General features: G+C 39.3%; 1 protein-coding gene across 3 annotated transcripts in view; it reads left to right on the forward strand.

Annotated features, from left to right (window-relative positions):
• Positions 1 to 13,237, forward strand: part of epha4b (eph receptor A4b) — a 364,912-nt gene that overhangs the window by 287,883 nt on the left and 63,792 nt on the right. Inside the window, exon 9 of one of the 3 annotated variants that reach the window (XM_059949041.1) lies at positions 4,623 to 5,920. The exons of the other annotated variants lie outside the window; for them this stretch is intronic. Within the exon in view, the coding sequence (XP_059805024.1) occupies positions 4,623 to 4,719 (97 nt within the window). The 3' untranslated portion in view covers positions 4,720 to 5,920. Of the gene's footprint in view, positions 1 to 4,622; positions 5,921 to 13,237 lie in introns of those variants that run through there. 3 annotated transcript variants of the gene reach the window in all.

Below are 13,237 nucleotides of genomic sequence, written 5' to 3' on the forward strand. Positions count from 1 at the left end.
ATTGTAGCTCAAAACCAGGTCAGAGTCTGAGTATTACAGGCTGTTCCAAAGTTCTCACCAGGGCAGTAAGGTAAAATAGATCTTGCTAAATGTAATATCACCAACTTTTAACAATTGAGAATGTGCCAATATTACCCAACGATCCTCCAAAAATGAAATTATGCTTTTCTACCTTTGATATACGTTCTTTCAACTGTTTATTTATTTTTATTTATTGTGGAACAAACCATTGACGTTGCCCAACAATACTACCGATTTAATCTGAGCCTAATCACAGGACAATCTATGATAACCAGTTAACCCACCAACCGGTATGTCTTTGGATTCTGAGAGGAAACCAGAGCAGCAGTGGGAACTGAACCCAGATCACCTGTACTGTAAAGCATTATGCTAACTACTATGCTGCCATGCTGCCCTAGGTGTTTTCAGTTTTCTCCAACACTAAAGTAGAAACATAGAAAACCTTCTTAACCAAACAGTCAACCTCTGCAACAGCTCTGAGCTCAGACCCCCAGATCCCTCTGATCCTCTACACTGCCAAGAGTCTTACCATTAATACTATATTCTGCCATCATATTTGACCTGCCAAAATGAACCACTTCACACTTATCTGGGTTGAACTTCATCTGCCACTTCTCAGCCCAGTTTTGCATCCTATTGATGTCCCGTTGTAACCTCTGACAGCCCTCCACACTGTCCACAACATCCCCAACCTTTGTGTCATCAGCAAATTTACTAACCCATCCCTCCACTTCCTCATCCAGGTCATTTATAAAAATCACAAAGAGTAGGGGTCCCAGAACAGATCCCTAGGCACTCCACTGGTCACTGATCTCCATGCAGAGTATGACCTGTCCACAACCACTCTTTGCCTTCTGTGGGCAAGACAACTCTGGATCCACAAACCAATATCCTTTTGGATCCCATGCCTCCTTACTTTCTCAATAAGCCTTGCATGGGGTACCTTATCAAATGCCTTGCTGAAATCTAAGTACACTACATCTACTGCTTTGCCTTCATCAATGTGTTTAGTCATATCCTCAAAAAAATTCAATGAGGCTCGTAAGGCACGACCTGCCTTTGACCATGCTGACAATTTCTAATCACATTATGCCTCTCCAAATGTTCATAATTATTTACAGCTGATGATAGAAATTGCTGGTATTAATCTAGTTGCCTTTTATATGTGAATGGCAAAGCTGTGCTTGTCAATCTAACTAGATGAATTTTGTTAATAGCCAATTTCTTTTCTTGTGTGGTCAATGAAATTTACACTAAAGGAGTAAATACTAAAGTGCTAAATACTTAAGATTTGGAATTTGATGTCACACTAGTTGGGACTTCAACTAATCATTCTTCAAGATGTTAAATTCCATATGTGAATTTTACTTTCATTTCAAAAGTGCACTTGACTTTTTTTTTTAATTCCCAGTTTGAACTTAGTCAATGCAATTGTTTGATCTTCAGGTCAACTGAAGCTATTCGGAGATGAGATGCATACTTGATTAGTTAGAAATGCAATTGAATCATGCATCCCCCTGCATGTTCCCTGATTAAATTAAATAGACAGCACTTCTTAGGACTTACTTCGTATAATGGAAGATCGTACGCATCCATTCTTAAAATGTGCCCACAAAAAGGAGAGTGGCCACGCAGTGGAGGTATCTGCTGGCTATAATCCAAATTGGCATCCTTGCTGCAACACTGGACTTTTGTTATGAGCAGGAAACAGAAATAGCTAACTCCAGTGTACCCTCTAAAAAGATAAACCTTGTCTGCACCATTGTTGGGGAGATTCCAAAAGAAGACAAATGCCCAGAGATTGCATAATCCAGCATCTTTTTCACTAGAATATCAATATAACCTGGAGTGGATCACATCAGTAATCATTTTCTGGATGAATTAGTGAACATTGTGAATTGGTTCTGGCACACTTAGGGTTGAGTCGAGACCAAAAGACTTCACATATCTGACCCTACACCTTTGAATGTCTACTGACTGGGAGCCAGGCAGGCATCTGACAATCTGAGGAAAGTTCCATCCATTAAGGCAGTCAATGAGATAGGATTAAAGACTTCCATTCTGGCAGAGAGATTTTAATCAGTATTTGAGTGAGGTTGAAACATTCAGCATTCTGAATCAATGGTAAGAATACTATCATCCAGTTAACCTAATAACATTGCAGGGAACACACTGTGTACAAAATACAAACTGGATTTAATTTGCAGTATGTAGTACTGTCACAGTTAATCGTGACAGTGCTTCCATTCTGCTAGGCAAAATTATCCTATCTGTCAACCGATTCTGTAGTTCCATGTTGACAATTGTATAGAACCATCTCCTGGTCAGAGATGAGAGCTATTTTGGAAACATCGCACTTCCAAGAAACAAGCTAACATCAGAGTAAAGCTTGAGACACACTGCAAAGTCTCCTGAGTATTGTTTATGTTGACTACAAACTATTACATGGTGTCAGAACCGGGATGAAAATGGATGGTTTAAAACTCACAGACCATTTGACATCAGATGAAAATGAGCATAGACCTTTGAATTTTACACAGGAGTGACAAAGTAGGAAGTTCAGGCTAAATCTTTAACATCCCAGAAGAATATTACTTGTGCAAATATGTTGAACGACAAGCTTTAAGTCAAGAGGAGAGGCTTTGATCAATACAGAACAGATCAGAAGAAAAAGACAAATTCTTGTTCAGAAAATATATTCAGTCTTGTTACAAACAGAAATGCATTCATCAGCACAAGCAAACAAAACACTCCAACAAAATATAGTCTAGACCTACAGAAAGCAGAAGAAATCAATATACTCTACCAAAATAGCTAAGCAATTCAGTGTTGGCCACAAATGAAACTTGTTATTCCATGCAGTGGCAGAAATCACATTGATCTGTAGGGGGAGGTCATGTCTTAAGAATTTGATTGATTGTTCTTGAGGAGGTGTCAAAAATGATTAATGGGGACAGGGACAGATTTTTGCCTACATGGGTTTCAGTAAAGCATTCAATGAGGTCCCTCATTGTTGACTGGTGCAGAAGATTAAAACATGTGGGATTCATGGTGACATGGGGTAGATTAGATTTAAATTTGGCTTGGCCATAAAAGTTTGGAAGGCTGGTATTTGACAGGAAGTCTGTGACTAATGGGATGTGGTTCCACGTGATGCTGGGACCTCTGTTGTTTGTAATGTATACAAATGATTTGTATGAAGTATAGGTAGGCTGATTAGCAAGTTTGCAGACCACACAAAAATTGCTAGAGTTGTGGATGGTGAGAAAGGTTGTCAAATTGTTCAGCAGGATATCGCCCATTTGGAAATATGGGCCAGGAAATAACAGATGGATTTTAGTTCACACAAGTGAAATGCTGCACTTGGGGAGATTAAATGTAAGTCAAACTACGGTAAATGGCATGATCATTAAGGGCAATGATGTGCAGAAGGACCAGCTCCCTGAAAGTGGATATAGGTAGTGAAGAATGTGTATGACATGCTTGCCTTCATCATTTGCGGCACTAAGTGTAAAAGTTGGCAAGTCACATTATAGCCATGTAAAACTTTGGTTGTGATACATTTGAAGTATTGTTGCAATTCTGGTTGCCATATTACATGAAGTAAGAAAAGGGTGCAGAGAAGGTTCATCAAAATATTGACTGGATTGGAGATTGTTTGCTGTCAGGAGAGGTTGCACAGACTTTTGTTTTCTGTGGAGCATTGTAGGCTAAGGGGCTATCTGACAGATGTATAGGAAATTAAGACGAGTGTAGATAGAGTCTTTTTCACAGGTTTGGAGTGTCAAATAATAGAGGGCATAGTTTTAGGTTCGGAGTAAGAAAGTTTAAAGACTTATGAGTCAAGTTTTTTTTACGCACACGGAAAATGATAGGCACATGGAATGCACCGTGAGGGGAAGACATGGAAACAGAATTTAAGGGGCTTTTAGACAGGCACGTGGATTGTCAGATACAGACTATATACCTGCAGATCAGATCTGCTTAATTTGACATTGTGGTCATCATGTGCATAGTGAGCTAAAGGGCCTGTTCATTGCTGTATTCTATGTTAATCTAATTAATGGATAAAGTTCAGTAAATTACAAAGAGATATGTATTAGTATTTTAACAAAAGATGTATCTGTTGAATTCTGATGATTTGCTATAATCCCAAAGCAACATCATCATTATTATTATGGAAAGCAATTCAAGACAAAGTTTGCAGACTCACTTGTGTTGAGGGGTGATTTTGAATTTGTATTCAATACAAAATGACCGACAGAATTGTTTATCGCTGAAAGCCCCAGCTGAAATGAAATGACCTACAATTGACAACTTATAAGTGAAAAGCAAAAAAAAAGAGCAAAAATTTTAGATTGATGTAAAGAATAATTGTAAGTACTGAAAATGAAAACCTTCTTTGAACTTGGATATCCTATTTCCTATCCTAGCTGGATATCTAAAATAAAATATTTTTAGAAGAACTACAACTGCTGGAAATATAAAATAAAGAAAAAATTATGGAGAAATCTTAGCATGTCAGGCTACATCTGTGGCCTGGGATGTTTCAGTTAAAGATCCTTTATTTTAAAATATTAACTCTCTTTTTCTTCCTACAGCTGCAATCATCTGCTGAGAATTTACATTTTTTTAAGTTATTCAGCATTTACAGTCTTTTTTTGTTGTTTTCATTTACTTTTTGATGTACTACAATGAATACCCAGCCTGATAGAACTGCACCTTGGTATGCATTTTTTTAAAAAAAATTGGCTATGTCTACAATCAAGAGAGAACTTTGTTGCTGTACTTAAGGACTTGGAAACATTGAAGAAAAGGAAGAACATTAGGGTACACATCTGATATGCCTACATATAGTCTATATTCCACATTCCCTGTCTATTCATAAGCCCGTCCAAAGCCTCTTAAATACTGCTATTGATCTGTTTCCACTACCTCCCCTCAGGCACATTGTTGGGGGACATTGTGCATCAATATGGAGTATATAACAAACAATGTAGAAACCGAAAAAGAACTATTATTGAAATTTGCTGTCCTAAAACCTGTGTTACAATAGAACAGGGACTTCAAAGGTACATTGATTAATATCACAACAAAGAAAAATCACTGTTATGTGTCAGGCGTCTTGAGAAAACTGAATGCTCTTTTAAAATCACTGCATTTTTTTCAGAGGATGAAATGTTCTGTTCTGGTCAAAAATTGTAGGTGTGGTGCACCTTAACTGATATGCAATACAAAAACAGAACAAAAATCTGGAAATGGCAAATGAGCCCACACTTCAAGGGCCAGAGTAGTTCAAGCCGGCAGCTCAACACCACCTTCACAAGGGCAAATAGGAATGGGAAATTAAACGCTGATTCAGCCCTTGAAAGAAAATTAGAAAAGTGATCATGTTTGAGAACTGCCAACGTCTATTGCAGTAATGAGGGAGTTATTTTTTGAAATATTAAACCAAGATCACACCTGCTCTTTTAGGAGAATTGAAAAAAAACTCTCAGCACTGTTTTAAAAATTGAAGTGACTTTCTCCAGTTTGATTTTTGCAATCATCCCTCAACCAGCATCATTAAGAATACAGGAGTCCATTATTTTATTGCTATTTGAGAGGCTTTGCAACTGACATCATAGAGTAATAGAAAAGCACAGCACAGAAGCAAGCCCTTCAGCCCATTTAATGCATGCTGAAACATTTAACCTGCCTAGTCCCATTAACCTGCATCGGGACCATAGTCCTTCATACCCCTACCATCCACATACATGTCCATACGTCTCTTAAATGTTTAATTCAAGTGCAGATCCATCATTTGTATATGCAGCTCATTCCACACTCTCACAACCTTCTGTGTGAAGAAATTTCCTCGCATCTACTCCTTAAATATTTCCTTTCACACTTAACCCATGACCTCTGGATGTAGTCCCACCCAACCTGGTGGAAATAGCCTGCTTGCATTTTCCCATTGTATTCACTGTGATGACAGTGATAGACATTGGAAGTGTTTAACTTGCTGTAAATTACATTAGCATGTCATGAAGTTGTGAAAGTAAATGCAAATCTCTTTTATCTTGATCAGAAATTAGTGGAATAAAATCTACACTGTGCAATCCCACTCTTGTCAGTATCTAATCTCTGGCTAATGAAAAGATGATATAGGCAAGACTGTCAGAGTTTGTTGTACACCAGTACTAATGATAAAGATAGAATAAGCATTGATCATCTGTGGAATAGGGAGCTAGTTAAGAAGCAAGATCTTGATGGTAGTGATCCCTGGATTATTAATGAGGACAGAAATAGAAGGAGAAGCTGATGGATTTGTGGCAGAGGAGCTGGTACATGGGCCAGGGACCAGTAGGATCTCCTCTGGGCTAAAGGCAAGCTGTACAAGAGGAAAGAGTTGCATTTGAAGGATGAGCAGTTTCATGTTCCTGGTTGTCAATATCTCTGAAGATCTATCCTGGGTCCATCATACTGAGGCAATTACAAAGAAGGCACAGCAGTGGCTATATTTCATGAGTCTAAGGAGGTTTTGTATGTCACCAAAGACTAGCAGATGTCTAGAGATGTACTGTGGAGAGCATTCTAACTGGTTGCTTCATTGTCTGGTATGGAGGGGTCACAGCACAGGACTGGAAAAAGCTGCAGAAAGTTGTAACCTCAGCCAGTTCTATCATAGGCAGAAACCTCCCCAGCATTGAGAACACCTTCAAAGGTGATGCTTCTAAAAGGTAGCATCCATTATTAAGGACCCTCTTCTCATTGATACCATCAAGGAGGAAGTACAGAAGCCCGATGAGACACACTCAGCATTTGAGGAACAACTTCTTCCCCTCGGCCATCAGATTACGGAATTTACAATAAACCTATGTACACTACCTCACTATTTTTTGTCTCTTTTGACGCCACTAATTCAATTTTATGCAGTTGTAATTTATAGTTTATTATGTATTACACTGTCCTGCTGCCATATAAAATCAAATTTCCTGACGTGTGCCAGTGATCAGCCTGACTCATGATTCTGAACCAGGAGAACTTGCTGGTGCTACATAGTACGATATAAACTAGATTGTTAGGGGCTGGGACTCCAAGCTAGAGCAAGTCATCGGATAAAGCAGATGCAAGTGAAAGTAAGTTTAGTAATCAAACTACTCAGCGATACATCATAGGCAGGAAAGGGAATACCCAGTTGGTCTGTATTCCTTTCAGTGCATAAGGTTTAACAGGTAAGGTGGATGAACTCAAGAGCTTTGATTAGCTCTGAGGATGGGGATGTTATAGCCATAACAGAAACAAAGCTGGGAGAAGAGCAGGACTGGTAGTTCAGGATACAGAATGGACAGGCATGACAGTAAGTGAAGAGAGGATGTTAGCTTTTTGATAGCGGGGGTGCATTCTCAGTGGATTGTCTGGTGAGGCCACATGGGTAGAACTTAGAAATAACAAAGGAAGGGTCACTCTATTGGGGCTGTATGATTGACTCCCCCAGTAGTCAACAGGAATTTGAAGAGCAGGAGTGTGGAAAAATTGGTCATAATGATAAGAATCATAATGCTGCATTAATGAGAGGTTTTAATATTCCCAGTTTTGAACAGACCACACATGTATTAAGGGCCTGGAAAAGGTAAAATGTATCCAAGGATGTTTCCTGAGTCAGTATATAGGAGGTCCTGCTCGGGACAATGCAATACGGAACAAGGCAGTGTATGAACTGAAGTGGCAGTCTGAGAGCACTTTGGCTTGAGTGACCATAACACTTTCTGCTTTAAAATACTAATGGAAAGAGATAGAACACCTCCACAGGTTAAGGTGCTAAATTAATGTAGAGCTAGTGTTGCAGGAGATCATTTGGATGAGAATGTTTGAAGAGAATGAAATGAAGTGGGAGGCTTTTAATACTATCAAGAGTCTAAGTGCAGCTTGTAGAGTAAACCAGACAACTTTAAATAACCTTGGTTTATGAGATACTGAGACTCTGGTCAACAAAAAAAAACATATTGAATTTAGGAGGTAGGAGATGAGTTAATGAATCCCTTGATAGTTATACAAAAAGATTAAGAATACTACTAACAGGGAAATTAACAGAACAAAGAGAGGGGTTGAGAAGGATTTGACAGAGCATAGAAAATCTACAGCACGTTACAGGTCCTTCGGCCCACAATGTTGTACTGCCCATGTAACCTACTCCAGAAACTGGAAGAGTCCCTTATAAGACCCTATTGCGCCAGACAGGAAAAGATTAGGAAATTCCCAGGAACAGTTGTAACTTAAAGTAAAAGGGTGGGTCAGGAAGAGAGTTTGTCCCCTGAGAGATCAGCAGGACTCCATATGTCTTGAGCCATTGGAGGTGGAGTGAATATTTTAATAAATATTTCTCCTTAGTGTTTACCGAGGAGAAAATCGTGGTCGCTCTGCAGCAGGGATTCCCAACCTGGAGTCCACAGACCCCACGGTTAATGGTAGGGGTCCATGGCATTTAAAAAATGGTTGGGAATACCTGCTCTAGAAGCAAGGGAAACAAGTGGAGAGGTTTTGGACAGGGAGGTGGTACTTGCAGCCTTACAGTGCATTAAGGTAAATAAGTCCTGAGGGCCTGACTGAGTACATTCTTGTAATTTGTTGGAGCCTGGAGGAAAAGGTATGGAAGATGTAGCAGAGAAATTGTAGAGGCTCTTGCAGAGATGTTTTCTTCATTCCTAGACAGTAGTGAAGTTTCTGAACACCAGACAGTGGCTAATGTTGTTCCATTGTTTTAGAATGATAGCAAGGACAACCCAGGACACTATAGGCCAGTCAGCCTGACATCAGTAGTGGGGAAGTTACCAGAGGGATTTCTGAGGTACAAGATCTACAGGCATTTGGATAAACGTAGTCCAATTTGGAGGAATCAATAAAATTTTGTGAAAGGAATGTCATGCCTTATGTACCTTTTACAAAGAGGTAAACAAAAAAGATAGATGAGGGTCGGGCAATGAGCCTGTATAGAACAGTGCAGCACAGAAACAAGCTCTTCAGCGTAAAATATTGCCAAACTAATTAAATTAGTAATCACATGGCTCTCTAAACTAATTTCTTCTTCCTACACAATGTCCATATTCTTCCATTTTCCTCACATTCATGTGTCTATCGAAATGCCTCTTAAAAGACTCTAATGTTTCGGCCTCTGCCACCAACCTAGGCAGCACTTTCCAGATACCCACCACTCTCTGTGTAGAAAACTTGTCCCTCACATCTCCTTTAAAATTACTTCTTCTCACCTTAAATGCACGCCCTCCAATATTAGGCATTTCAACCCTTGGAAAAAGATATTGTTTGTTTATCTGTTCCTCTCATAATCTTATAAACCTCTGTCAGCTTCTGCTGCTCCAGAGAAAACAACCCAAGCTTGTCCAACCTCTTGTTATAATACATGCCTTCAGATGTAGGCAACATCCTGGTGAACCTCTTCTGGACCTGCTCCCAAGACTCTACATCTCTCCTATAATGGTGTGTCCAGAACTGTATGCAATACTCCAGAAATGGCCTAACTAGAGTTTTATAAGACTGCAACATAACTTCCTGACCCAAGATCCCTCTGCTCATCAACATTTTTTAGGATCTTGCCCTTAACAGTGTACTATCTCTTTGTAGTTGAACTACCATGGTGTAACAGCTCACATTTATCTGGGGTAAACTCCCATCTACTATTTCTCTGCCCATAACTGCAACTGGTCTATATTGTGCTCTATTCTTTGCCAGTCCTCTGTGCTATCCACAACACCATCTATCTTTGTATCATCAGCAAACCCATCTACATTTTCATCCAGGTCATTTATATAAATCATAAACAGCAGAGGTCCCAGTACAGATCCCTGTGAATCACTACTAATGATAGACCTTCAGCTGGAAGAAGTCCCTTCGACCTCTATCCTCTGTTTTTATGGGCAATCCAGTTCTGAATCCAAACAGCAAACTCACCATGGATCCCTTGCATCTGAATCTTCTGGATGAATCTCCCGTGAGGGACCTTGTCAAACACCTTACCAAAATCGATGTTGGTAGCATCCATAGCTTGACCTTCATCAATCACTCTTGTCACCTTGTCAAAAAGCTCAATCAAGTTAGTAAAACATGACTCTCCCTACACAAAGCCATGCTGGTTCTCTCTAATTAAGCTATGCTTTTCAAAATGCCCATAAATCCTATCTCTAAGAATTCTCTCCAGTAACTTCCCTACTGGTCTATAATTTCAACGATTATCCCTGGTTCCTTTCTTGAATAATGTACCATTAGCTCCTTAGCAATCCTCTGGAACCTCACCTGTGGCTAGAGGGGACATGAAGATATTGGTCAAGGCCCCAGCAATCTTTTCTCTTGCTTCTCTTAATAATCTGAGTATATCTCATCAGACCCTGGGGACATCCATCTTTATTACTTATCCAACACCACCTCCTACTTTACCTCAAAATGCCCATTAATACACTCAACACTGATCTCCATATCCTCCTTATCTTTCTTCTTGGTAAGTACTGATGTAAAGTACTTGTGAAGGACCTCAGTCAAATCCTTTGCCTCCAAATAAATATTTCCACCCTTTATCCTAGACTGGTCTACTCTTTCCCTAGTTGTCCTCTTGCTCTTAATATATGTATCAAGAGCCTTGGGAATCTCTTTAATCCTACTTGCCAAGGTCTTTTCATGTCCTTTTCTGACAGTCCTAGCTCCCTGCTTGAATCCTTTTAGGGCTTCTTTACAAAGCCCAAGGGTTCTGGTTGATTCTAGCTCCCTAAGCTTTACATACTTTGCCATTTCCTCTTGAATAAATTCATTACCTCTGTCAACACCCAAGGTGTTCTTATCTTGCCATCCTTGTCCTTACTTCTTACTGGAATATATATATATATATCTTGTATTTTGTGTAGTTGGTCTTCAAACACCTTCCACATGTCAGATGTGGACTTGCCTAAAACAGCTGTTCCCAATTAACTCCCTAGCTCCTTTCTAATGCTCTTGTAATTTGCCTGTCCCAATTTAATACACTCCCACAAGGTCCACACTTATCCTTATCTTAAAAACTAAGGAGTTGTGGTCACTATTCCCTAACTGCTCTCCCACTGAATGGTTATTCACATGGCCAGGTTCATTACACAACACCAGGTTAGTGTAGCCCCTCGTCTTATTGGACTACCTACATAGAGATTTAAGAAACCCTCCTGGATACACACAACAAATTCGGCCCCATCTAAACCTCTTGCACTCAGAAATGCCCTGTTTATATTAAGGAATTTGAAGTGCCCCATGGCAACAACCCTAGATTAATTGTAATTAATTAATTGTAGAGATTTGTTTTCACTTTGATATGGAAGAATCTTTTTCTGTTATGTAAAAAATAAGTCAAATTAAATCCACTGTGATTCAATATTGTAAAACAATAAAACTCGAGAACTTTCAAAGGGGGTGAATACTTGTTATAGGCATTGTAAATGATTTAAATGCAAATTTAGAGGGTTTGATCACTAGGTTTACAGATGTCACAAAATTAGGAGTTGTTGATAGTGAAGAAGGTCATCAAAAGATTTCAGAGGAGTCTTGATAAATTAGGGAAGTGGGCTGAGGAGTGCCAAATGGATTTCAATACAGACAAGTGTGTTGTGATGGATTTTGGAAAGTCAGACTAGTATAGGACTTATACTATGAATGGTAGAGCACAAAGGAGAGTAATGAAACAAGGAGAGGCAGGAATACAAGTGCATTGCAGTGTAGTTACATGAAAGGGGTATCATAGACAAGCTGAGTCGTGAAAAAGGCATTTAGCACATTGGCCTTCATCAGTAATGACAATGAGTGTAGGTGTTGACACGTTATGTTGCTGGTATGTAAGTCATTGGTGATGCTATGGTGGAGTACTATGTACAGCTATGGTCACTATTAAAGGAAAGATATAATTAAACTAGTAAGAGTGCAGAAAATATTTTTATAAGGATATTACCAGGTCAATAAGGCCTTCACTATTGGGAAAGGTTGGCCAGCCTTTATTCCCTCAATGTGAAGGTTTATGCAGTCATGACATGTGGTTGGTAACAGTTGTTTTTTTCTCCCCAGGATAAGCGAGTTTAAATGTTGGGGCAGCAGATTCAGTGTGAGAGGAGAAAGATTTGAAAGGAAATTGAGGGGCAATTTTTCACACAGAGGGTGGTGAGAAAGTAGAACAAGCTGTCACTGGAAGTAATTGGGGAATACTATTAAGAGGCACATGGAAGGCTGGGGCTTAGAAGGATATGGATTGAGCACTGGAAATCAGGCACACAGGAAATGGTCAGCATGAACTTGTTGGGCTGAATGGCCTGTAGATACGCTGTATTGCTCCACAACTCCTAGACTGAAGAAAAACAATCTGCAAATTTAACTGTCAATGCAAACAAAAAACCATTTTTTTAGAAAAGGCTCTTCGATCCAAATATCATTACAAGCAGAATTCACAGTAGTTAAGAAAAAAAAGGTATAATTTGAAGAAAACAACAACACACACGAAATGCTGGTGGAACACAGCAGGCCAGGCAGCATCTATAGGGAGAAGTGCTGTCGACGTTTCGGGCCGAGTGTCCTGACGAAGGGTCTCGACCCGAAACGTCAACAGCGCTTCTCCCTATAGATGCTGCCTGGCCTGCTGTGTTCCACCAGCATTTTGTGTGTGTTGTTGTTTGAATTTCCAGCATCTGCAGATTTCGTCGTGTTTGCTCTATAATTTGAAGAAGTTGTCAAGATAATCTAAAAGCAGGAAGATTTTGTCAAGTTCCACAATTATACCTCTATATGAAATTTGATACTTTTAAGGATAGACAAAAATTCAAAATACTTGAATGGAATTGAAAGATCCTCTGATAGTTTAGGCTTACAAGGTTGCATTTCAAAATCACTTCACATCTTAAAAGGATTGGAAATTGTCTGAAGACGATATGAAGAAAATTATTGTCCTATTCCCTCTGTTTTGTAACTCTCTATTAAGCCACCCTCCTCTATTTAAACAAATCAGGTGACCATTTGAAGATGGGTCTGTGCTAACAGAGATAGTTAAATTTGAGTTGTATTGCAATTTTAGGACTGAATCCTGCTGGTTCCATTCAGTATGAATTGGCAGTCTGTACACAGAGATCAAGTGAAAGGAAACTGGTACCTCTGATGGGTAGATCAGATCAGTATTAGTGTTTGACCTTCAGGATTGGTGACATAAATCACTGGTGATGTA

The sequence above is a fragment of the Hypanus sabinus genome, chromosome 2 (genome assembly GCF_030144855.1).
Source record: "Hypanus sabinus isolate sHypSab1 chromosome 2, sHypSab1.hap1, whole genome shotgun sequence".
Taxonomy (NCBI): domain Eukaryota; kingdom Metazoa; phylum Chordata; class Chondrichthyes; order Myliobatiformes; family Dasyatidae; genus Hypanus; species Hypanus sabinus.